Source organism: Capra hircus, chromosome 19 (genome assembly GCF_001704415.2).
Source record: "Capra hircus breed San Clemente chromosome 19, ASM170441v1, whole genome shotgun sequence".
Lineage (NCBI taxonomy): Eukaryota > Metazoa > Chordata > Mammalia > Artiodactyla > Bovidae > Capra > Capra hircus.
The window spans coordinates 61,957,238-61,983,589 of NC_030826.1; the positions used below are offsets into that span (position 1 = coordinate 61,957,238).

At 53.0% G+C, this 26,352-nt stretch overlaps 1 protein-coding gene across 1 annotated transcript in view; it reads left to right on the forward strand.

Moving 5' to 3' along the window:
- PRKCA (protein kinase C alpha) overlaps window positions 1-26,352 on the forward strand; it is a gene marked incomplete at its 3' end in the record, with an annotated part of 279,930 nt that overhangs the window by 151,792 nt on the left and 101,786 nt on the right. Inside the window, 1 exon segment of the mRNA XM_018063971.1 lies at window positions 536-618. Within this exon segment, the coding sequence (XP_017919460.1) occupies window positions 536-618 (83 nt within the window).

Here is a 26,352-nt window from a genome sequence, read left to right on the forward strand (position 1 = left end):
TTCAAAGGGCTGTTTTCTGTAGATCTGGTTTGTGTCTGAAGGAGTTCTTGAAGCTCAGAATTCTGCCTCAGAAGTTCTTGCTGATACCCACGTATTATTTGTAATAAGTTATTCTCCTTATATCTTACTCACAGGGTCTGACGTCTATCCACGTTTACACACCTGTGTGTGTCGGTGGGGGGGGGGGGCGGGGGAGGGGAGTGCAGAGTGCTTTCCCTGTAGCTTCCTGGTTTATACCTCGGGAGAAGGGTCTTACCACCCTTGGTCCTCTTCCCTCAGCTTTAGAGGAGACAAGTTAAGCTTTAGGTCTCCTGTGCCGTGTCCGTGCTGGCATTTTGTGGTTCTGTTATCCGGGAATCCAAGCAATACCAAATGAGGCCAAGTCTCCAATGAAATGCTGACTGATTGCTGCTTATGAGAGTCTGTCTGTAGTGAAGTTAACTTGACTTCTGACAGCAGGCAGCCCTGTTTGGAGGACGCGGCTTTGCGTATTCAATCCACGCTTCTAATTTTAATTTTCTTTTCTCTCCACCAGTTTGCTGTTTTGTGGTTCACAAGAGGTGCCATGAATTTGTTACTTTTTCTTGTCCGGGGGCGGATAAAGGACCCGACACGGATGTAAGTAGCCTGGAGACTATTATTTTATTTTGATGAATGTTTCTGAACAGAGTGTTTTTAACTGTGATTTTCTGTGGACGAATGTCTCTGAGCTGTGTCTTTAATGCCTGCACGTCTATTGTGAGCCTGGAGACTATCGTTTTATTTTGCTGAATGTTTCTGCACAGAGTGTTTCTGACTGTGGACGGGTGTCTCCGGCTGAGTGTCTTTAACGCCTGCACTTCTGCTGTGTGGGCACAACTGTTAATGGGAAGACTGACCAGTTCATTTTGTGTGACGCTGGGCTCAGTCCTGTGAGCCCTGGCGGGATTACCCGGGGCTCAGAGAACTTCCCCTTATCGTGTTCGTTCTCTTCGGCTCTGGGCAGCCACGTGGGCTAAATCCAGCAAATTTATCGCGTGGCTTCCACAGACACAGGGCAGGTCTTTTTGGAAAGCAAGCTCCGCTGAGCGCGAGCCACCCTTTGCTTGCTGCTGACGGTCGGTGACCCGGCTGGGCTGCCGCCGCTCTTGGCCGACATCGTAGGCAGTTCCTTCTTGGCTTCACGGGCTTCTTGCTGCCTTTTCATCAGGAGTTGCAGATGCTCCTGTTGGCTTGAATAATACAGCATCCATTTCACTGGACAGATGACCCCTGAAGCTGCCCAGCTGTGGACATCTGTGAACTCGTGGGCCTGGGCCCTAGCTCTGGCCATGGCCTCCCTTGTTCACGGAAAAGCTGGATCAGTGGAGGGAAGGGGGAGTTTGGAGGCAGGGGAATTACCCATTGCTGAAAAGGCATCGTGTGGAGCAGAATCTGAGCTGTGACAGGCAGTCATAACTGTATCCGGAAAAGGAGTTGCCGGGAGGCGGGGACAGTGGGCATATCCGGGCGGCATAGGCAGACCTCTGAGGCCACTGCCGCACAAACCGTGTGCTGCAAGCACTTGCTCCAGCTGCCCTGGCTGGTGCTTTGCTTTGTTTGTTTCGAGCGTTAGAAGTGGGTTATTTTGCTGGAGAGAGACTACAGAGGGAGAATAGACGTTAGAGGTCAGGAGAGAACTCTGAGGATGTCCATCCCACAGACGGGACGAGAGAGGAAGGTTGGGTGGGGACCAAGAAGGTGAGAGGCCGGGTGCACGGTTCCCTAAAGGAGCCTCCCTGGTGACTCAGACAGTAAAGAATCTGCCTGCAATGCAGGAGACCCGGGTTCAGTCCCTGGGTCGGGAAGATCCCCTGGAGAAGGGCATGGCAACCCACTCCAGTGTTCTTGCTTGGAGAATCCCATGGACAGAGGAGCTAGGCAGGCTACAGTCTGTAGAGTCACAAAAAATCAGACATGGCTGAGCTACTAACAGAGAGGCTGTCGGCCGACTCCGGTCCCGCCTGTGATTCTGCTCTGAGTCCTCTGTTGGCCTCAGATGGTAACACGCACAGGCTTGCCCAGGACGGACTCTAATACCTGAGAAAGCCTCGGCCGTTGCTGGGGTTGCCTGCGAATTGTCTTCAGCAGCTCATTTCATGCTCGGAATTTGTTCTGTTTTGGCTGATCTCAGGCCACCCCTTCCGAGCTGGAGCCAGGTGCCGAGCGTCAGCAGGGGCCTCTCCGCCACGGGGATGCAAAGGCAGGCGCACTGGCCGTCTGACCCGCGGAGCTCCAGTGCTCCTCATCTGCGTGTGTGTCGAGTTGACCCACGTTTCAATAGCCTCAAAGTTTAGCTATGAGTCGTTGTTGCTGTTTTTTTAATCCGAGAGAAAAGGAAGTGTGTGAGCTGTTAAAAAGGTGCAGAAGGAATTGGCCCATCCTGCCGTCCAGTCAAGAAGGTTTGCAAGTTCTTTTCCAATGGGCGGTGTTGCCTTTGGCCTTGACATTCAGAGACCTGTGACTGGGGCTTCCTGTCCGCATGCCGATCATACCGATCTCCAAACTGCCCAGACCGAACTCACTAGAGAAGGACTTGGAAGCACGTGAAGGTGTCAGGACACAGCTGAGCTGAGGATGGAGGATATGTTTTAAGATCGTGGGATTATAGAGCTGGAAGGGGTAAGGTAGCTACACCTGCAGTGCGGGAGACCCAGGTTCGACCCCTGGGTGGGGAAGACCCCCTGGAGGAGGGCCTGGCAACCCGCTCCAGGATTCTTGCCTGGAGAAACAGAGGAGCCTGGTGGACCAGAGTCCTCAGGGCTGGACACGACTGAGTGCAAGCCGCCCAAGGGGTGTTAGAGACTTTTCTGGATTAACCTTACGTTATCCACGTGGAGACTGAGGACTATCGAGGAAAGAAAATGAAATGACTGGGGGCGGCCTCCTGTTGCCCCTGGACACGGGTGGGTTTGTGGTGATCCATTTCAGGGTCCTGGAGGGAAGGAGAGGGGATCCTGGCCTGTCATCCTGTGGTCAGTGAGCACCCTGGCAACCTGCTGCCTGGTGTGGTCATTGAAAGTCTGCTCCAGTGTTTAGAAAAGCTCGGAAGGGCATGAAAAAGACCAGATCAGAGGATGGGAGCACTGAGACAGTGAAATCTAATTTGAGAGCAGCTGCTGCTTGCTGCTAAGTCGCTTCAGTTGTCCGACTCTGTGCGACCCCAGAGACGGCAGCCCACCAGGCTCCCCCGTCCCTGGGACTCTCCAGGCAAGAACACTGGAGTGGGTTGCCATTTCCTTCTTCAATGCATGAAAGTGAAAAGTGAAAGTGAAGTCGCTCAGTCATGCCTGACTCTGCGACCCCATGGACTGTAGCCTGCCAGGCTCCTCCAAACATTTTTCCTCCCAGAAATTTTTTAAAAGTTAGTTTTTTTTTTACATACCGCAGTGAATGCTTAAGACACCCAGTATCTGTGGGTTTGTTGTTTGAGCTCAGCAGACCCCAGAGCATTCGGAGAGGAGGGAAAAGAAGTCACAGACCCTGTGAGCCCCCAGATGCTGCACCTCCTCTGCCGCCTTCTAGGTGAAAGGAGCAGAACAGACTGGAAACAGCCTCACGGTACCCGGATCGCAGGAACCAGATGGGAAGGGAGACTGACGTCCCTGTTTAAATTGCTGTGCATTTATGTGTTCATTTTTTTCTGGCCGTGCCAGGTCTCCGGTGCCACGCAGGCTTTCTCCTCGGTACTGGGGGGGGGGGGTGGGGGTCCTCTCTAGCTGAGGCGCTCCGGCTTCTCACGCTGCAGAGTGTGGGCTGCTGGGCGTGCAGGCTTCAGGAGTCGCTGTACGTGGGCTCAGCACTGGTGGCTCCTGGGCTCTCCAGCACAGACTCAGTAGTCGTGGAACACGGGCTTAGTTGCTCTGCGGTATGTTGAATCTTCCTGGATCAGGGATCAAACCCGTGTCTCCTACATTGGCAGGCAGATTCTTTACTACTGAGCCACCAGGGCGGCCCCAGTATTCTTTCGAGCGCAGATAATCCTCAAGTCCGAAGGAGCAGCCTGGTGGAAAGGCTGCAGAAGTGCCGGGAACCCTGAGGAGAAAGGGTTTCTGGGTTCAGTGGCGGGACCCCCTGGAAACCCTCAGGCCAGTCTCCCAGCTTCCCCAACCCCTGTGGACAGGCAGCGTTCTCTGGTCAGAAATTCACTCCCATCTTATTTACAGAGAAAAGTCATGATTTCTGAGACTTTAAGCACAAGCCTCTGCAGCCCGAGGAGAGATGAAAAGGAAAGATTTTCAAAGACCCTGATGCTGGAGGGTAACCTGGTCACTGGCGCTGCTGGGGGTCCGGCCTCGCGGCTGGATGTGGGGACGTGGGCTCTCACCCGGGCTCCGAGCAAGCAGAGCGCCCCTCTCTGGCGCCGCAGGGCCGTGTGGAGCCGCTGCAGGGTTTAGGGTTTGCAGGTGTGTGCCCACAGCGCCCAGCACCCCTGCCCCGCGTCCAGGGTTTTATAAGAGGATGAGGAAATAAGGCAAAACGGGTCCATGTTTAGGAACAGCTCCTCACCTCTCTTGACCCAAGTTAAGACAGGAGCCCAGCCTTGGGCAGGTGGCGGGGGGACTGTCACCTCCGTCAGCTTTGGGGAGCGAGCCCCGTGACGCTGTTCTTCCGAAGGGACCCGGGTGCCCTCGTTTCTTCAGCTGCCCCGGCGCCCGCCCTGGGTCTCCCGTCCTTGCTCTGCCTGGGGGGGTTGAGGCCCGCTGGGCGGGCCGGCGCCTCCTCAGACCCCTCCCCTCCACCCGCAGCCCCTCTGTGCTTCAGTCCGGAGCCCCTCTGCTCCTCCTGACTTGTGTCTGCTTCTGAAGCCCCTCTGGGTGTGTGCACGCGCGCGAGTGTTAGCTCACCGAATCCTGCTTTTCCACACGTTGCTTTCTCTGTGCCTCCAGTGAGGAAAGCTGCGAAGCGTCCCTGTCAGGCGTCCCTGTCACACCAGCCTCAGCCCTTCTAGGGAGGTCACGACCAGATCGCCCCTTCAGTCTGGAAAGAGGAGGGAGAGGAAAATCCTACGTGACGAGATTAAAACATGCAGATGCTCAGAGCTCTTGAGCCGCGAGCCTTGCAGGGCTTCCTGTGGGTTAGGTCTGTGGACACTGGGGAACGCGTGTGAGGGCGTGGGCAGCGGCCTGTGAAGGTGTCGAGCCCTGGGGGTCGTCGGCGCCCCGGTGCTCTTTTGGCATTTTTGCTTAGCGTTCTCACCAGTGCCCCAGCCTGTCCGGGGAGAAAGGATTCCTGTCGGCTTCACACTTCTTATATCTGAGCCCAACAACTGAGTCGAATTCAGGGGACTTAAAAATAATATCCTGGGTCACTCCTGAAGTTCCCCTGGGGGAGCCCCCAGCAGGCAGGTGGCCTCGGGGGTCAGCCAGGCCCCTGAGAGGAGATGAACGACCTTGTTAAAAGGCAGCAGACTTCTGACCTGGGTGCCCCTGCAAGCCTGAAGACTGTCAGCCAAGCCATTTGAAGAAGCCGACAGCATCGACTGTAAATGACTGACTCAGAACCAAACGTGGGACCCAGCACATAGCTCAGTTCAGTTCAGTTGTTCAGTCGTGTCTGACTCTTGGCAACCCCGTGGACTGCAGCATGCCAAGCCTCCCTGTCCATCAACAACGCCCGGAGTTCACCCAAACTCATGTCCGTGATGCCATCCAACCATCTCATCCTCTGTCGTCCCCTTCTCCTCCTGCCCTCAATCTTTCCCAGCATCAGGGTCTTTTCAAATGAGTCAGTTCTTCGCATCAGGAGGCCAAAGTATTGGAGGTTCAGCTTCAGCATCAGTCCTTCCAGAGAACACCCAGGACTGATCTCCTTTAGGATGGACTGGTTGGATCTCCTTGCAGTCCAAGGGACTCTCAAGAGTCTTCTCCAACACCACAGTTCAAAAGCATCAATTCTTCGGTGCTCAGCCTTCTTCACAGTTCAACTCTCACATCCATGCATGACCACTGGAAAAACCATAGCTTTGACTAGACGGACCTTTGTTGGCAAAGTAATGTCTCTGCTTTTGAATATGCTATCTAGGTTGGGCATAACTTTCCTTCCAAGGAGTAAGCGTCTTTTAATTTCATGGCTGCAATCACCATCTGCAGTGATTTTGGAGCCCCCAAAATAAAGTCTGACACTGTTTCCACTGTTTCCCTATCTATTTCCCATGAAGTGATGGGACCAGATGCCATGATCTTCGTTTTCTGAATATTGAATCTTAAGCCAACTTTTTCACTCTCCTCTTTCACTTTCATCAAGAGGCTTTTTAGTTCCTCTTCACTTTCTGCCATGAGGGTGGTGTCATCTGCATATCTGAGGTTATTGACATTTCTCCCCGAAATCATGATTCCAGCTTGTGCTTCATTCAGCCCAGCATTTCTCATGATATACTCTGCATATAAGTTAAATAAGCATGGTGACAATATACAGCCTTGACGCCCTCCTTTTCCTATTTGGAACCAGTCTGTTGTTCCATGTCCAGTTCTAACTGTTGCTGGAGCCACAGGTGTCCATGCATCCTGGGCAGGAAACTGCCTGCTCTACCTTCTGACAGCCATGTGCCTTCTCTTGTTCTCAGGCTCTCCTCTGTGTCTTAGAAACCGAGCAAAGGAAAAAATGCCACTAAATTGTTTAAAATTCAACCTTTCAAAGCTGCATTTATAACAAAACCCAAAACATGTAAAATAAATCTAGAAATAAATTCAATTAGAAGATCTGTTTTCTCACAGTGTGCTTTTACATATAATAGGGAAAAAAAGACAATTGTGTGAACAGAACCCTGTTACAACCCAAACATTTTTTGTATTCCTGAACTGACAAAGTAAAGTGTAATGTGTAAAAGGTGGGAGTGCTGAAAAGCGGCGTTTAAAATTCAGCAGAGTGAGGTAAGAGAGTCTCGGAGTGGAAATTGACCCTGGCCCTGCCAAGTCAACCTTTGTGAAGAAGACTGTGGTTTTCTTAGTCATCTATATGGAGTTCGAACTTGGTGATCTTTAAACTTGTTTTCAGTCCTAAGTAATATTTGGTCACTAAATGTTTATTGACGGTTCACTGGTAAAGACTTTACGCGGTATGTGGGTTTGATCCCTGATCCAGGAAGATCCTCTTGAGAAGGAAATGGCAACCCACTCTAGTTTTTTTTTTTTTTTGCCTGGGAAATCCCATGGACAGAAGAGCCTGCATGCTGCAGTCCATGGGATCACAAAGAATTGGACGTGACTTATCGGTTAGACAGCCCCAAATGTCTACAGCGGGCTTCAAGCTTTGCGATAGAAAGGCGGCGGACAGGTCTCGCCATCCTGCTCATCCTCTCTGGTGGAAAGGATGTGGATCCTCAGACTCTAAGGTTGCCGGCGACGCTGCTGGCAGTGGCAGACATAAGATGCTGTTGAGGGTGAGTGGAGGGGAATGCGCGTCTAATGAGGGGAGGCTTTCGGAAGGTGGTGACATTTTTACGACTTATTTCAATCGTTTTCAAAATGTTCTTTTGAAAACAAATATACCAGTATTTTCCAGTGTCTCCTGCTGGCTTAAGGGAGGTGCGTGCATGCTCAGTTGCGTCTGACTCTTTGTGACTCCATGGGCTGCAGTCCACCAAGCTCCTCTGTCCAAGGATTCTCTAAGCAGAAATATCGGAGCGGATTGCCAGGCCCTTCTCCAGGGGATCCTCCTGACTCAGGGATCAAATGCGCGTCTCCTGTGTCTCCTGCATTGGCAGGCAGGTCCTTTACCCACTGCGCCATCTGGGAAGCCATGGAGTTGCATCTCTCGCCCAGTGCGGCTCCGTGTAAACTCAGGTGACATGAGAGCACGCGTCAGGGGACTCGTGTGTTTTGCGGGTCCTGGTGGGTCCCTCAGGTGGGTCCCTACCTGTGGGCCAAGGCCTCAGTAGTCCTGCGACCACACTCAGTGCTCGCCCTCGGCTCCCGCCCCTCACGCTCTGCACCCCTAACACCGGGTCCCGCCCCTCAACCCGGGTCCCGCCCCTCATGCTCTGGGTTCACCTGGGAATGGTGCCTCAGGTTCCCCGCTGCAACCGGAAACCTGGAAGAGGATTATTCAGGGTTGCAAGCCCAGCCCGAGCTCCTGTGCTAATTCTGCTGCTCAGTGGGTGGATTTTACGAACCAGACACCCAGCAGCAGAAGCATTTCCTGCAAGGGAAGGGACTCCTGCTACTTTTGCGCCAAATTAATTGAGTTCCGGAGTAAAAATAGCCTCTGAGACTTGCTTCTCCAGCTGCAGTTCCGACCCGCTGAAGGGGCAGCGGGTGGGGGGACGTCCATTCTCCGGACGCCCCAGTGAGAAGAGGGTGTGCATGGTGACAACGAAGTGCCTTGTGGGGAAGTCAGGGGACCAGGAGGCCTGTTCTCGAGGGGCCTCCAGGAGGGCCTGTCGACTTGGTCTGGTGGCTGAAGCTGCCTCTTCTCGGATGCCTCTGGGAACCTCTGGGATTCCACTCTCAGAATGACACACCGGCCAGCAGCTCATCACAGTCTCCCCGCCTGAGAGTGAGGTGTGGTTGTTTAGGGGTTGCAGCAAAAAGGCACAGATGTAGAGAACAGACGTGGGCTTCCCTGGTGGCTAAGACAGTAAAGAGTCTGCCTGCAGTGTGGGAGACCCTGGTTTGATTCCTGGGTTGGGAAGGTCCCCAGGAGAAGGGAATGGCAACCGCTCCAGTATTCTTGCCTGGAGAACCCCGTGGACAGAGCAGACTTGGGGGCTACAGTCCACGGGGTCGCAAGAGTCAGACAAGAGTGAGCGACTCACGCATGTGCCTGAGATGTTGGCAGTGGACGCCGTCACCAGGGAGGCCCACAGCGCCCTCCAGTGAGCAGCAGAGCATGGCCGGGAACAGGCGAGCCTGGAGCCACGTGGAGCCTGCTTCAGGTTCTCCTCAAGAAGATGAAGGTGGGGCTTCCAGGACACTGGGTTCTGGCAGCTTCATCGCAGTTGGCTCTCCCTGAGCTGAACGCCCGCCCCGAGAGCTCTCTGGCTCACACCAGAGCTGGTTCCTGGGTTTCAATGAGTCACTTTTCAGAAGCTGAGGTAGGAGTCCCATTCAATTAGCTAATTCCTTCCTCACCTTGGCTCTGCTTTCTGTTTTTGCTGTTGATGAATTTCCAGCGGGAGATTCAGTTTGGGTCAATGTAGTCGCTCAGCCGTGTCCGACTCTTTGCGACCCCAAGGACTGCAACACGCCAGGCTTCCCTGTCCATCACCAGCTCCCAGAGCTTGCTCAAACTCATGTCCATCGAGTCAGTGATGCCATCCAACCATCTCATCCTCTGTCGTCCTCTTCTCCTGGCGAGAGATTCGGGAAGCGTCTGTGGACAGAAAGAAGGGCGTTTTCTCTGGACAGGAGAGGAGGGACGATTACTGAGGATTCTCTAGGCGTTGTCACTGTGACATTTCTTTATTGACAGTGAGAGCAAGGGTCCAAAACAATATCAGTCATTGCACTGACTTTTAGTAGGAATTCTGCCCAGACCTCGGACGGTGGCGCACAGGGGCATGTGTGTGCATGTACGTGTGCACGCATGCACGGGTTTCACACAGAGATTTCTTCTGTAGAACTAGGTCGTGCAGCTGTGGAGGCTGGCAGCCATTTAAGTGTTAATCTCATCCCAGACACCCTCCCAGGACACCAGGGTAAGGTCTGGCCACACACCTGGGCAGCCCACGGTCCAGTGGCGTTGGCACACAGCATGAACCATCGCAGGGGGCAGGGAGAAGAGTGTGGGTCCGGGGAGGGGTGAGTCACGCGGGCCATTACCTCAGCAGTTTACCACAGGGAGACTTCTTGCGCTCACACTGTAGCATTTTTCTCCCCTGACCCTTATCCATTTCTGTGTCCTTAGTGTCTCATATGATTTCTGACTCACAGGTGATCGTGAACATGCTTTGAGTGAATGGGAGAACAAACTGAGTCTCTGATCCCAAAATAGAAAGACTTTTTTCAGCTCAAGTAGGAAATCTGTAAAACGTTTCAGGAGATTCTCTCAGAATCAACACCAGCCACTTCCTGATTTTAGTCTTCAGGAAGTGAATTTCCCGCGAAAAGATTTTTTTTTTTAATGTGTGGAGGGAATTCTTCTGCACTATGCTTGCTAACTGTGTCAGCAGAATTTTGTTTTATCTATTTATTTTTAATTTTTTGGCCATGCCAAGTAGCATGCAGGATCTTAGTTCCCCAGCCAGGGACTGAACCCGGGCTCCCCGCGGTGGAAGCACAGAGTCTTAACCACTGGACCACCAGGGAAATCCCTGTGACTAGAGTTTTTTACCTAATGAACATATTTATATATATATATGTATATATATATATTTTTTGGCTAAACATTGGTGCGGCAAACAGCCCGCTAAAGGAAACGCTTGTTTTGTCAGCTGCGTGTTTCAGATTTATGGTCCTTGAAGTATTTGCTGATTCTACAGTTAAGTCTGGAGAGGTTTCTAAGCTCACAGTTCAAGAGGAAGAGAAATGATGAGCTGAGGACACCAGCTGAGGGGTCAGGAACCTTTGATTTCTTTCCAGTTTCAAATCAGTTATGTGTCTATGACATGCCTTGCCACGCCAGGATAAATAATCCATGCAGAAGCCACAGAGGCTGCTCTTCATACTCAGGGGAAAGCTGTACTGTTTTGATGTGGCTGCTGAAAGAATGTTTTGAATTGCCCAGGCTATAAATTGTTTTATAGCAGTTGAGGGTGCGTTTTTTTTCCCTTGTCATAAACCTGCCTAAGACAAATACCACTGCAAAGGTAACGCACACCTTGCTTGCTGTCTGCAACCTCAAGTTCCTAGCCTGCTCCCCCCTACCTCTTTTTCAAGGCAGGAAGCTTTGTGGAGTTAACATGGGGTAGAAATTTTATACTTAAAAATGATATTTTCCGGGCAGGAGGGTGATTTTCGGTTTTCAGATGTGAAGCTGCATCATGACTCATTTGTTCTAAAGCAGGTCGTTCTCCCGTTACTAAAATTAATCACAAAAGACCAGGGAGGCTTGAACACGCAGAGTTCACACAGTGGGCCTTAAAATTGGAAAGGAAGGCTCGTTTCACCTGCGCTTGCCGAGTGTGGGTGATGTACCGGGGGTTAGGTAATTCATATGAATCAGGGTTTTTTTTTCAGTACAAATCTGTAATTTAGAGTAACCTAGGGCTCAGAGCCGGAAGTGAGGAAGAAAGGTGGCAAGTAGAAAGCATAAAAAGGGACCGTGTCCATGTCTGAGGCAGACCTGCCTGCAGGCCCGCACGCCCGCACGCCCGCCGGCTGCTTGCAGCTCTGTGCTCTGGCTCCACTGTATTCCTAGGCACCAAACACCCGGGCACCCGCGAGCCCAGCGACGGGAGTCTGGGGACTCAGCCTCTGAGAGTCGTGCACTGGGCCCGGGGGCGTCGTGTTTGGCCCCTCATTTCTGCCCGCCTCCTGGGCTTTGTCGCCCACACAGCAGCCCTGCTGGGCTTTTGTGTGTATCAGGCAGATCACCTCCTTCCATTTCCCTGTCCACTCCCTGCAATGGACTTCCGTGACCATTACCGAGAAATAGAAATGAGATACAGACTGCTGACTTTGGACACCGAGGCCTGGGGTGGTTGTGGCCTGCTTCCTGTCCCGCTCAGACAGGACAGGCTGACACGCTCATTTGCACCTGAGGGCTTCAGTGCTGATGGATTCTTGTGGGGCCGCTCACGCCTGGGTCGTCGCCGTGCTCGCTGGTGCCATTCAGGTCTCTGCTCAGGCGGCGCGTGCAGAGGCACCGTCAGATCCCACCCTGCCCGCACCATCCCCGCTCACCTGTCCTCCTGATGTGCTTCTGGTCGTCCTCGTCGCCCCTGGTGGTGGTTGCTCCGTCGATAAGTCATGTCCAGCTCTTTGCGGCCCCGTGGGCTGCAGCACCCCAGGCTTCCGTGCCCTTCGCTGTCTCCCAGAGTCTGCTCAGATCCATGTCCATTGAGTCGGTGATGCCATCCAACCACCTCGTCCTCTGCCGCCTCCTCCTCTCCTTGCTTTGATTCTTTTCTAATGAATTGCCTCTTCGCATGAGGTGGCCAAAGTATTGGAGCTTCAACTTCAGCATCAGTCCTTCCAATGAACACCCAGGACTGATCTCCTTTAGGATGGACTGGTTGGATCTCCTTGCAGTCCAAGGGACTCTCCATCACCACAGTTCAAAAGCATCAGTTCTTCGGTGCTCAGCCTTCTTTGCGTCACCCTGGACACCATCTTATTCTGCTTGTGATCTGATTGTTGTGTCTCTTCCACCAGCGTGAAGCACCCGAGAGCGTGGCGGCTGTGCCGCTCACTCTTGTACTTGACCTAGAACAGCATCTGGCAGGTAGCAAGTCCTCAGTTAATGTTTCTTGCTCAGATGAATGAAAGTATATTATTTTCACAAGAGACATGACAAAATCTTACACGTTTTTTTTTTTTTTTTTTTTTTGCTTCCTCCCACTGAAAGGAAAAGTCCTAGGATCGATGGAGACTCTTCCTTGTCTGTGGCTGTGAAAGTGAAAGCGTTAGCCACTCAGTGCTGGTCGGCTCTTTGCATCCTCGTGAACTATAGTCTGCCAGGCTCCTCTGTTCATGGAATTCTCCAGGCAAGAATAGTGGAGTGGGTAACCATTCCCTTCTCTAAAGGATCTTCCCAACTCAGGGGTCGAACCCAGGGTACTGCAGGCAGGTTCTTTACCATCTGAGCCGCCAGGGAAGCTCTCTCTGTGGCTGTAATGCCATCTGTATGGTGACCAACTGGCTAGGTGAGCCTAAAGATTGCTGGGTAGCTGGACGTCTGCATGCCCACCCCCCAGCCAAAAAAGCATGTTCTCCATAATCTTCACATTAAGGCTACATAGTCTGAAAATTCATTAGGAAGTAAAATGTAAAAGTCAGCCTTACTGAAGCAGAATACCTGTTTAACCACCAGACTCTGAGTGTCAGCCATTCTAGGTGAGTGCAGTAGATGGGATTTAAAGCCTTGAGAATGATTTCGATCTAAGACGATTTTTTATTTTTTAATGTGGACCATTTTATAAAGCTTTTATTGACTTTGTTGCAGTATTGCTTCTGTCTTATAGTTTGGTTTCTTTTGGTTCTGAGACATGTGGGATCTTCGTTCCCTGACCTCAGGTTGGACCTCACCTGGGCATCTCCTGCCCACACCGCCTGCATCTCCTAGGACCTGAGGGCATCTCTTAGGGTCTCAGCACCACACTTGGCATCTCTTCTCTCAGAAGATTTCCCTACCACGCCTTCTCCCTCCATGGCCTGCCCCCTTGCCCCCTCCCTCCTCTGGGTCCCCGCCCCGCACAGCCCCCGCTGGGGACGTTCATGACCCTGTGCGGTCAGTCAGTGTCTCCACCGCTGCTGTCCGTGGCTGCCCTCGAAGCCAAAGCCCACCGTCTGGCTCCCTGTCCTCGGCGCTTACCCAGAACCCCACGGTCTAGCTGGCTCTCAGATGTGTTAAATTGGCAAGTCAGTGAGCAGAGGTTCCTGAGATTCTGCTCGAGTCGGCCTTGACTTCATGGAGAATTGCCGTTTGACTTTGTTGACACCGATGCTGTTCTCAGAGGCGGTGGGCCAGCTGGGTAGCATCGTGGATGGTCATTGAGGATGGTGGGGGACACACGGTTCTCCGTGCAGGTGCCACCTTGTTTAGCGGCCTGACTTCCGTGCTCGTGGCGAGGCTGAGTTGCCTGCGAGCTGTGTTCCCAGAGCGCATCGTGTGTTCAGGCTCAGGGATGTGGGTTCCGCTCTCCATCTCTGCTGATGATCACAGGGTGGACCACGCAGCAGCTGGGGTGCTTAGAGTGAGCTCAGAGGCTGCCAGGTCCCCTCTTGTGTATTGAAATGGAATAAGCAGAGGAGAAGGAGGCAGGTTTAAAAATAACTTAGTACGCACGTAGGTGAAATCACCTTATCTCCCAGCAGGTGAGGGGAAAATAGGTCCCAATTCTGGCTGTTCTAGGATATTTTTAGTATGAGAGGACTCTTTCTTTGATCAATGAAGGAAAAATCATGGTAGGAAAAGAAATTAGGCGGGGAGAAAGCTGCTGAAGCCGTGTTATTTTATTTCTACGTCATCCGTGAAAGAAAAGCAAACACGAGCAGAGGCTGATCTCAAGAACAATAGAAAAATACACTTTTCTTCTCACATGTTCGTTTATAATATGATTTAGTTATAATACACATCACTGTGAGTTATTTTCAGTGTGAGGCTCGACAAATTGTCTGAAGGGCCTGCTAAAACTCCTATCTTGTAAAACACTTCCCGTTTTAATTTTATTTGGGAGAAATTGTGGGGTTGGGGAGTTTATTAATTTTTAGCTTTTAAATGAATACAATTTATTTTTCATAGCGTTTGGATTATCAGCATCTCCCTGTTATTGCCACCAGAAAGGTTTGATCTCTCCCTACTAGAGTCTTCTGAGGGAAATTGATGAACCTAGTAACCTAATTTTAGACCTCCTGAAATTCGGCAGATGGATGGTATTTATAGTGTTCTGAGTCTTCCTATTGGACGTTTAAAAACAGGCACATCATGAGAGAGTATGTTCAAGAAGGAAAAGATTCTAGCCCCAAGCCTAACGCCCAGACTATTGCTTCCAGTCTCAGACTGGATATGCGTCTGGTAGCAGTTTCCAGAGAGCCTCTGTATTCTCTTCCTTCTCTTTCCTGTGTGACGCTGTTGTTGTCATGGAAACAGACCTTGGGGTTGCTTTGCTATACAGTGTGAGGGACTCCCTGCTACAGAGGGTCATGCGGGTGACATCGTCACCACAGAGCCTTTAGTAGACCCTGTGCTACGGTGCGCGTCGCAGGCAACATGGAGCTCTGTGTTCTTGGAGCTTGCCCTGGAGAAGGCACAGCTGTGCCACTCACCAGGCACAGACACCAGCCTCCTGAGCCTCAGGAGCCTTGGCGAAGCGGCAGGCACCCGCCATGTCCACTGTGGGTGTGCGTTGTGTCTGGTTCAGGCCGGTCATGACTGAACCTTCAGTTGGGGGCCTCTTGTTGAGAAAAGAGGATTTGGGAGGTTTGAGTGGTCCAGGAAATGAGCAAGCCAAAAGTTAAAAGGATTGTTGGAAAGTCCCAAATTCCCAACAGAAATTCCCCAAACCGATTAGAGGTAGAAATTGGCTCCTGAGACGAGAATCGGCTGTGCCTGACTGAATGCTTGGCGGCTCCCAGGCTGCGAGGGGGCCCAGCCGGGTGTCAGGAGGTGGTGTGTTCTCACTGCATGGGGCTGTGTAGATGGCGGTGGGGGGGGGAAGTGCTTGACAGACGGCAGACCACCACGCGCTGGGAGTTTGTGTCTTGCCTTCTCACTCACCAGTGAATACCACCACCTCCCTGGGCCTGAGGGTCCCCCCTTACCTCTCCATCAGTGACGCTGCCGTCAGGGGCCCCGCGGTTGGACCGGGCTCTGATGGCAGAGGCCCTTGTGTGTGGTGCCCGCTCGTCCGCCAGGCCCGTCACTGTTTCCCAGGGTAGAGCTTCTGTCCCACCTGTCTCTCAGCATCACCTGGGAACTTGTTAGAAATACAAGCCAGACGCAGTCATCCCTCCCTGCCCCCGCCACCTGCAGATGCTCCCGTGTATAAAATGGCACAGTGTTTGCATGTAAGCTATGCCCGTGTTACCCCTTCACTTTAAATCATCTCTGGATTACTTGTCATACCTAATACAATGTAAATGCTATGTAAATAGTTGTAAATACAATGTAAATGTATAAATAGTTGCCCTTTCATGGCAAATTCAAGTTTTACCCTGTGGAAGTCACTGGAAATTTTGTTTCCCTATTATTTCCGATCCATGGTTGCTTAACTCTGTGGACACAGAGCCTGCAGGTGAGGCAGGCTGACAGGGCTCAGGTGCCGAAGGTGCGCTGAATCGGCAGGTTGGGGAAAGGGGCCCAGAGATCTGTGGGCTGTCCAGTGACGTGCTCTGCCTGAGAGGCACCCAGCCTAAGACATGTTTCTGGGGATGAGTTGACTGTGGACGTGATTCAGGACAGTTCACGTTGCCATGTAAGCTTCTTGGTCACAGAGCTCGCCCACAATACTGTTTAAAGAAGGGCACTGAATAAGGTGGCTTTGCATTTCTGAGCTCATGGAAGGACAGGATAACAGAATGAAAAAAAAAATCGTTATGTGTTTATCTCACTGTCAAAGAGTAGGTCGGATTCAACTTGTCAAAGTTCATGCCACTAGCAAGCATGCTCCTTGTAAACTTCAGGTGTCCAGGTTGATGTTTATAAACACACCTTTTGCTTTGGAAACAACGGACCACACCTGAGTGCTAGCGCCCTGCGTCCTCATTCCCGACTGACTGTTGGGCTCCCCCGAGCCTCCCTGCAGCGAAGCAGGACACGCCAGGCGGCCCCAGCCCCACTTGCGGCGCTCTTCCGCACACACGCAGCTCCTGGTCTGCCGTTCCCAATTCCGCTGCTTTTAAAAGTCCTGCTACAGAGTTTGTCTTCTTTTTAACAGCAATGATTTAAAAGTCTCAAACCAGGGCAGCAGTGGTGTGGTGGGAAGCCAGGACCGGGGGTGGGGAGCTTAATTTATAAGATGCTCCAGACACCATGTGACATGAAAAAGTGTCCTTTGGGGACCTGCCCACCCCATACAAACCAAATTGTAGCTTCAGCTTATTTTGATTGAAAAATTGCCCCTTTCCAAAGAAAAGTCCTTAAAATGTTTGACATTTGCAGGGTTTCTGCAGCAGTCGGCAGTTTCTCTAGCAAGTGTATTCACAGACATTGAAAGAATTTGTCAATTGCTAACTCATGCTTTCATATAGTGTGGGAATAACAGCGTATTGTAGTGATGGGCATAGACAGTGGAATGGTGATCAAGTTAGAATTCTCATTTTTTAGTCTTTAAACATATTTTCAGCTTTCAGATATAAACTCATCTATAAGGATAATAGGCGTGTGCGACCACAGAATTTTCTCTAATTTCTCGATTGCTTTACACTTACTTTTCTTGATAAGTACTGTCTCTAGGATCTCAAAATATAGTATCAATGGCAAGATGAGGTTCAACTTCTTTTCCCCCCCCTCTGGAAAATTGGAATGTGATTTCCCCCCTTTTTTGGTTAATTGGGACGGCTAAAAGTAAGCCTCCAATTATGCAGGGATGAGTCTAGTCTGGCTCAATCCGCATCCTTTAGGAAGTCCTAAGTTAGAAAACTGCTGAAAAGAAGGACAGTCTGAGACAGATTTAGAATCTTGTATGGAATGAAGCCCTCTCAGCTTCACAGATTGATACTATGTGCGTAAGAAGAGAAACAGGGTCAAGAATTGTTTCAGTCCTTTACTCTGTGAAAGAGGAGAACGTCGCTCCCTTAGGAGACAGGGAGACCTGGTTTCTGCTTTTAGATCAGTCGTGAAAATACTGGATGTTCTTTGAAATAAGATACTCAAGTGAAAAAGAGTTGAGGAACTCAAATTAGCTCCGAAAGAACCCGTCTTTCCAGCCAGGGCCCCTTTAGCTCCTGTGCCGTCTCTCTTTCCCCCCTGGCCCACGTTTCAGCCCCATCCTGCATGCCTGGGACACGGGGTCTTTCGCGTGGTCTGGACCAGGAAGTCCTCACGGTGTCCACAGGGTCCCCAGGAGGGCACCCTCCGGGCGGAGGCAAATGGGAGCCCCAGGGAGGAGCCTGGGCACCGGGACAGCATGGCCCGGGCCGAGCCCGTGAGCCAGGCCTGCGGGACGGGAGCCTGCGCTAGTCCCCGCCTCCCGGCTTGGTTTTTTTCACTGCTTGCAACTTCTGCGTTTTTTCCTCTCAGTGCTCCTGAGCAGCGTCTCTGAGTCTGTCTCAGCTCTACTGGGCAGAAGGGAGTTCCTGCCGTCAGTGGGGCCAGAAGGAGAGAGCAGCGAGGGGGAAAGGCCACCTGAGCGGGAGGGAGGGGAGCCCTGAGCGCGGTGAGGCGCGAGGCTGCCTGGGAGCTGATGCCTGGGACCCCCTGCTGCTGCTAGTCGCTCAGCCGTGTCTCACTCTTTGTGACCCCGTGGATGGTAGCCCGCCAGGCTTCCCTGTCCTTCACTGTCTCCCAGAGCTGGCTCAGACTCACGTCCGTTGACTTGATGGTGCCATCCAACCATCTCACTCTCTGCCGCCTCCTCCTCCTCCCGTCCTCAACCTTTCCCAACATCACGGTCTTTTCCAGTGAGTCGGCTCTTTGCATCAGGTGGCCAAAGTATTGCAGCTTCAGCTTCAGCATCAGTCCGTCCCAGGTGTTATATTTTTCTCTTACAGAGAGGCTGAATTAGTCCCCTGCAGGTGGTTTGTGCTGAACCCCATCTTTGTAGAGAGAGGAGGGGCCATCTGCTCACGGTGAGCTGGCAGGGTGCTGAGGGCGTTTTCCCATGCCCACCTCACTGGGTACCGCAGTGAAAGCCATGGCGTCTCTCCTGAGCTTGGGCAAAGCGGAGTGAGACCGTGTGGCTGGTCTGTCATTGGTGACACGTGGCGTGTGTGGGTGACTCCCTGAAGGAGAAAGTCAGGCCTCCAGAGCAGGGCTAGAGCGACATTCACCCCGAGACCTGCCGTGGACGTGCTCCCTCCCGGGCTGCGCCGCCAGCACGGCCTCGGCTCCCCTGGGAGAGCGGTCTGGCGTGCTCTGGTTTCCATCAGCACCCAGAGATGGGTGGGCAGTCCTGAGGGAGGGGCCGAGTCCAGGCGAGAGGCAGCCCCCTGCCGAACGCACTGCCCGAGCCCTCGCCGTTGCTGTGGTTTCTGGCTGTCTCTGTCGGTCTGCAGAGTGTAGGGCAGAGACCCCGAGTTTGGATGCACACCTGGATTGCGGGGCTGCTCCTGGCCCCACTCCAGTCCCAGGCAGGTCTTTGCCGGGAAGGACCAGGTCTAAGGAAGCATAAACTTGAGAGTCGTTAGTAACACTCCTGGTGGTGAACCTCAGCTCCACACACCCTTACTGGTTGTGCGACCTTGAGCAGGTCAAAGAACGTCTCCAAACCACTGCTCCTTTATCTGTGTGCAGAAGGCAATGAGTCATCCTCATGTGTGGAGTTCCAGGATGAACTCAACGAAATAACACATGTAAGAGGCTTATTAGCTCATCTCCCGTCACGTAGTAATGATTCAGTAAATATTAGCTGTTATGGTGTTAACCAAAATGTATGTCGATGCTCAGGCCTGTGGAGTGTGCAAAGGAATTAGGGAGAACACACTTCCTCCTCTGACAAATATTTGAGGCACACTGATGAGAAAAGCAAATGCCCTTGGGTTCGGGTGAGCTTTGGATGAAGGGGGGACTTGGGATGAAGTTCAGGCTGCTGGAAGATGCTGGAAGGAGAGTCTGGACCGGGGTGGGGTCTGGGGGGTGGCAGGGACTTGGGTGACATTTCAGAGTGAGTGTGGCAGGGGCTTGTAACCAACAGAACTGCCTGATGACGTCAACGTGTCTAATACAAGACTCTGACTAATTGCTATTTTTAGTTGCGTATATTCAAAAGCTTGTTTATACCGCTGAAAACTGTCAGCTGGGTTTAGTGCAGGAGCTTAAAGCTCAGTGAACTCTGAGTTCTTGGCCTCTGTCTGCCCCCAGCTAGCTTCTGAAGCCCCAGCTTCCTGGGTTATGGGGAAGAGGGCAGGGGCGGCCGGTGGACCAGGCAGCCGTCAGGGGTCTTGCGGCTCCAACTTGAGCCATCTTTCAACAAAGGTGTTTGCCGCACTTCCTCTCCAAAGCGTTTATTGTGTGGCATTGCTCTCCTTGCTGGCACTATGGACCATCCACTGTGCGGCGTATGCCGCTGCCCGAGTTCCCACCAGCTCCCTCCAGATGCTCACCGCCAGCATCCATGCAAATTGCTTTTGTTGTCAAAACGGAAAGTTGTAAATGTGTGTGTGTCTACTAATATAGACACTAGTCTATCTGCCGTTTGTGTGAACGACGTAGTCTTTGGAAGGTTGGCTTTGGGGAATGACTGCGTGTTTGAAATCATCCACTTAGAGAGGAGCTTTTGAGCAGAACCACCTGAGCTATGGCGGGCAGGTGTGCAGGTGTGTGTGTGGTGAGGAGAGACAAGCACGGTGAGAGTGATGCTCCGGGTGTGGGCGGGAGGTGCCTGGGCCTGGGGCCCTGCTTGTGTGGGTGCAGATGCCGAGGGAGGGTCTGAGTGACCTGCTCGAAGTCTGGACAAACGTGATCTCAGTGACCAGAGGCTTGTCTCTGCCTGGAGTGCTGCCGACAGGGGTGACCCGGTAACGTCCATGCACAGTGGGAACCAGGCTTTTGTCTCCATCAGCTTAAGAGGAGAACGGCAGTGCCGTGCCATGCACCCCCGCTTTTCCACAGAACAAAGTATGCTCTGCTTCGTCTTCTCGTTTGATTCAGAAGAACGTCTGGGGGTATTTTGTTCACAATTGCTTTATGAGTACCGTTTCATTTAATGCCCTTGTTAATCATGGTTCCTGTATATAAACAGTTGAAGTCGGGTGGTTCCATATTGCTTGAGCAATGATGACAAGCCCTGTGTTTTATGAAGTAGCCTGAAAATGACATACCACTGGGACGGAAAACTTCTGGAAATTGCCTGTGTTAACTATATTGCTGTATAGACATCTATCCTGATGTACAGATGGAAGCAGCTATGCACTGCTCTAAGGAAATACCTGGAACATTTACTAATAATGAGATTAGTTGAGCAAGTTTAAACTAAACATATATCTGAGATATATAACTATATACCTGAACTATATGCTGCTGCTGCTGCTAAGTCGCTTCAGTCATGTCTGACTCTGTGCGGCCCCGTAGACGACAGCCCACCAGGCTCCCCCGTCCGTGGGATTCTCCAGGCAAGAACACTGGAGTGGGTTGCCATTTCCTTCTCCAATGCATGAAAGTGAAAAGTGAAAGTGAAGTCACTCACTCGTGTCCGACTCTTCGAGACCCCATGGACTGCAGCCCACCAGGCTCCTCCATCCATGGGATTTTCCAGGCGAGAGTACTGGAGTGGGGTGCCATTGCCTTCTGCATAGATAAACACACCCACCCACACACACTCACACCCACACCCACACCCACCCCCTAATGCTGGAAAAAGATTGAAGGCCAAAGGAGAAGGCAGTGGCAGAGGGTGAGACGGTTGGATGGCGTCACTGACTCAATGGACATGAGTTTGAGCAAACTCTGAAAGAGAGTGAAGGACAGAGGAGCCTGGCTTGCTGCAGTCCATGGGGTCACAGAGAGTTGGCCATGACTCAATGACTGAGCAACAACACGCACAGGCACACACACACATAAAAACACACACACACACACAGATACATATAAATATACACGCACATGACTTAATGACTGAGCAACATACACACACACACACACACACACATAAATATACACGCACATATAACGTGAGTGTGTGTTTCCATCAGCGAATTGTTCCAAGACTTTATATGGGGGTGATTTCTGTGGCAGTGGTTAGCGGGTTTGAAGCACAGTGGTCCTTTGCTTTCTGATTGGTATGCTATCCATATCAACTTGCTGGGTCACCTAACAGACCTCCTCAGATGTCAGTGGCTCTCAGACCACCCTGTGTTACCGTTTAGGTAGCCTGCAGGTCACAAGAGCTCTGGTGAGGTCGCGGGCTCAGCTGGCGCCCTGCCTTCTCGTGCTGCGGCCCCGGTCCAGGCGGTGCACACGCCTCTCGTGCTCCTCCCAGCTGGCATCACCCCAGGGCTGGCAGAAGCCCGAGAAGAACAGCCCCCAGTTTGCTTCCTGTGGACGTGAAACAGGCAGGTTGGCATTTGTGCCTCATTCTGTTGGACCCGGACTTCCCCGTGCTCAGCTGGCGAAGACTCTGCCTGCCATGCGGGAGACCCAGGTTCAGTCCCTCGGGTGGGGAGATCCCCTGGAGAAGGGAAGGGCTGCCCACTCCAGTATTCTGGCTGGAGAACTCCATGGAGGGTATAGTCCATGGGGTTGCAAAGAGTCGGACACGAAAGAGCGGCTTTCGCTTTGTTGGACCAAGCAAGTCACTTGACTAAGCCCAGAGTCAGGAGGCCAGGAGACACACTCGGCCTTCACGGGAGGAATTCCAGAGTCACGTGAGAGAGGGCAGGGACACCGGAGGAGTGGAGAGCAGGGTCGGTGACGAAATCCCCCGCCTCGTGCGCTTAGTCGCTCTGTCGTGTCTCCCTCTTGGCCACCCCGTGGACTGTAGCCACCAGGCTCCTCTGTCCTTGGGATTCTCTAGGCGAGAACACTGGAGTGGGTTGCCATTCCCTTCTCCAGAGGACCTTCCCCACCCAGGGATCGGGCCAGGGTCGCCTGCACTGCAGGTGATTCTTTACCACCATGCCACCAGGGAAGCCCGTACTGCTTCATCTGATGCTTAAAACCAGCCAAGACTTGGGGCTTCCCTGACCGGTGGTCCAGTGGCTAAGGCTGGACCCCATGCAGGGGACTCCAGTGTGACACCTGGTCTGGGAACTCAATCTCACGTTCTGCAGTGAAGACTTGGCACAACCAAGTAAATAGATACCTTTAAAAAACCACAGCCACGGCTTGCTGAAGGTGAGGACAAAGGTGGGTGCGATCAGCGAGGCTGAGGAAGCGACTTGGGGACAGTTTCATCTTTGCATGAAGACTCCTGCCCTCCTCCTGCACCACGGGTTGCAGACCACAGCTGGATGGGCCGGACCCCAGCCTGTGCTCTGAACGTCTCACGGGCACACGGCTGTGCCGTGCGTGGCTTGTGTATAGCCGTGAGTTGTGTGTGGCTGCCCTGGCCCTCTAGCAAGAGTCGACAGGGTGAGCCTGACTCGTGAATGGCCCGCGGAGCCGGAAGTCCTCGCTCTCTGGCCCTTTACAAGGAGCAAGCCTGCTGACCACAGCCTGTGCTGCGTGGCGGGACGGTTGGTGTGAGCAGATTCACTCGTAACCTCCCCCCATGCTCCCTCCCTGGCCCCCAGCATCTTTCAGGATTCCCAGTGTGCGTTGCACTCTGATTCCTGTTTCCGTAAAGCAGGGACATCAGGTAATCCTGGCTGTGGTGTCCAATACCGTTTGCATCTGCGAGCTCTAATCCTTGCCCTGGAGCTCACGAGCGGCCACATTGAGACCAGAGGGCTCTGATGAGGGGGCGTGGCTGCTCCTGCCTTTCCTGTCCCTGCTTTGTGGCTCTAGAGGTCATTCGTGAGGCTGGACAATAGGGTGATTGTGCCTGTTCTGCTGAAAGACAGTCCGATTGTCTTTTGTGTGGAATGCAGTGCAGACCGGAGCACTCTTCCCGGGGGCACTGCAGACCTTTGTGCACCAGGCGCCCGCCATCAGCTGGCACTGGCCCCAGCCCCCCGCGTCAGCGTCTCTCCATGCTGCTTTCTATTTTCCTCACTCCTTTTTCTGAAAATTAATAAAATTATTTTTTGTAAAATATTACAAAGAACATTTAAAAGGGAAAACTATTCATGATATTAAGCCCATCACCCCTCACCATGGGCTTTCCTCATAGTTCTGTCGGTAAAGAATCTGCCTGCAATGCAGGAGACCCAGGTTCGATTCCTGGGTCGGGAAGGTCCCCTGGAGAAGGAAATGGCAGCCCACTCCAGTGTTCTTGCCTGGAGAATCCCATGGACTAGGAGCCCGGCGGGTACAGTCCACGGGGTCGCAAGAGCTGGACACAACTTAGCGACTAAACCGCCGCTACCACCCCTTGCCTTATACTTACAGTGGGTTTTCTCAACTGGATGAAAGTGTATACGGTTTAGAAACAGTCTTGATGACTGTATGGATACATGGGAAGGTTTGTAACACAGCGCTTCGTACAGGAAGATACATTGGGACGTCCCTGGTGGCCCAGTGGAAGGAGACCTCCCAACGCAGGGGACACAGATGCAGCCCCTGGTTGGGGAACTAAGACCCCGAATGCCCCGGGGCAGCCGGGCCTGTGCACTGCAGCCAACACCCAGCCCCCCAAAAGGTGATGCAACGTCGCTGCGGACGCCTCATTGGACCTGGGTGATAAACGCGTGTCTCTATGCAAGAGACGGTGATGACCCCCGAAAGGTACCCTCATGCTCATACCCAGTGCCTGCGAAGGATGCCTCACCCGTGCAGGTAAGTCTGCAGAATGTGCTCTGCAGACGTGGTTGAGACGTGGTTACTATGTTGAGATGGAGAGATGGTCCTGCAGGCCAGTTATCTAGGAGGCCGGTTATCTAGGCAGAGAATTATGAGAGTGAAACAAGAGAGCCGAAGTCAGAAAAGGATAACGAAGCCGAGGGAGGGTGTGCTGCTCTGAGAGTGAGGAGGGGCCGCGAGCCATGGCGCGTGTGGCCCTCGAGGCTGGAAAGAGCAAGGGTGCAGCGGCCCCCAGAAGGAGCGCAGCCCTGCCCCCACCTGGGCTGTAGCCCTGGAGGACTCACTTTGGACCACTGACCCCCCGGCCGCCACCTAAGAGCTCTGTGTTTCCTGGGGTCCCTGACCTCCGGGATCTACTGCCCGGTCATCTGAGGTGGAACTGGTGTAATAATAATAGAGGAAAATTCCCGATAATGTGACGCACCTCCACCCCCGCAACCCCTGTTCGTGGAAGAGCTGTCTCCCACCAGACTGGTCCCTGGTGCCAGAAGGGCTGGGGCCCGCTGGCTGTTCTAAGCCGAGTCTTTGGTGCTTGTGTTACAGAAGCAGTGGAAAGCTGACGCAGCCTCCCCAGCTGCAGAGAAGATGCTCCCAAAGTTGCAAAGATGTGATATTTCCACGGCTAGCGCATTTCGATTCAGCTATTAGTGGGTTTGTTTTGGTTGTGTGGTTAAGACTGAGAGGCAGTGAGGGATTTTTAAATGTTAGAGGAGGGTAAGTGGTAGAATTTGAAGTTCAAAATCAGATTATATCCAAACCTCGGAAGACTGGTACCTCTTTTGGGTTCTGCTGTCTCGGGGTGGGAGAGACTCCAGCCGTCACGGGGAAGCCCTCTCTTTCATTTCTGTGAACCTCCATCTGGTTTTCAGCAGATGTTCTTTGAGCTGAAATGTTACCTTTGATAACCGTGGGCATCCCTGTGATTGGGCTTACCTGGTGGCGCAGTGGTACAGAACCTGCCTCCCAATGCAGAAGATGCGGGTTTCATCCCTGGATCGGGAAGATCCCCTGGAGAAGGAAATGGCAACCCACTCCAGCATTCTTGCCTGGAGAATCCTATGGACAGAGGAGCCTGGTGGGCTACAGTCCATGGGGCGCAAAAAGTCAGAAATGACTGACCACACACACACAGACACACGCAAACCACACTTCACCACCTGTCTCTCCAGCCGCTTACACGGGACTCGCACTTTGCCTGGTGGAGAGAGCTCACCAGGGATCAGGTTTGCTGACACTGTCTTTGAGCATTAAGAGGCATCTGTTGACCCCGTGGCCGTCAGGCCAGGGACTCTAGCCTCCTGCCAGCCCCTGGCGGAGCGAGCAGCAGGTGGCGGCTGGAGGGACAGCGATAGCACGGGCAGGCGGGCGGGTGGGCAGCTGCTGCAGCCTGCCTCCTCAGGGCCCAGAGCCGCCGCCGCCCCAGCTCTGGCCCCTGACAGGCAGGAGGCGCCTGGCCGGCCACTCCATCCCTGCCGGCTTGTTCCTGGGGCCCTTGCTGCTCCCGCTTCTGCTTGTTGTCTCAACAAGAAAGGCAGAGTCCCGGGGTCTCGGGCGTTGTGAGACCACCGGGCCCCCTGGTCCACCCCCTTGGTGGAAAAGGGCCCGCATGGCGGGGCGGCGGTCGCCCAGGCCAGGTCCCCCGGGTCCTGACCCGCCCTCTGCTCTGTAACATGCCGACGCTGAGATCAAAGGGAAGCCTCGTGTCTGGAACGACGTCCTTCCCGGAAGGTGTTGGTGGTCGGCGCCCGGGTCTTCTGCTGCCTCCCCGCCGCCGTTGCTCACTGTCTGTCCCCTCCTCCGGGATGGCCGGTCTCGGCATTCATATAGGCTCCTGGTTTCCGTTTCCCACCTGGGCTTGGCTCCTTGCCTTTAGAGACATCTCTTTTAAAGTTCTCATTTTTAAAGTCTTGCCTATGTCCCACTGTCCAAATCCCGGCATTCCTTTCCTACTGTCCCCTCGGCCTGTCACCTGTCACAGCCCTGGACACAGTGCCGTGTCGAGGTCTCGAGAAAGTGACGTCTGAGAGACACGAGCTCTTCCTCCAGCGGCTGGAACCTTCTTGGCCACCTCTGACTACTTCGTCCGTTGTGTATGTGGCCGGGCCTCCCCATCAAGGAAGGCGCATTCACGGCAGAGCCGCGGGAGACGGGTGGGTTGGAAAATGAAACCCCTGCGGAGAGGCTTTATGAGGCTGCAGGGTGTGTTAGACTTCAGCGTCTGGGCGGAGGAGGAGGATG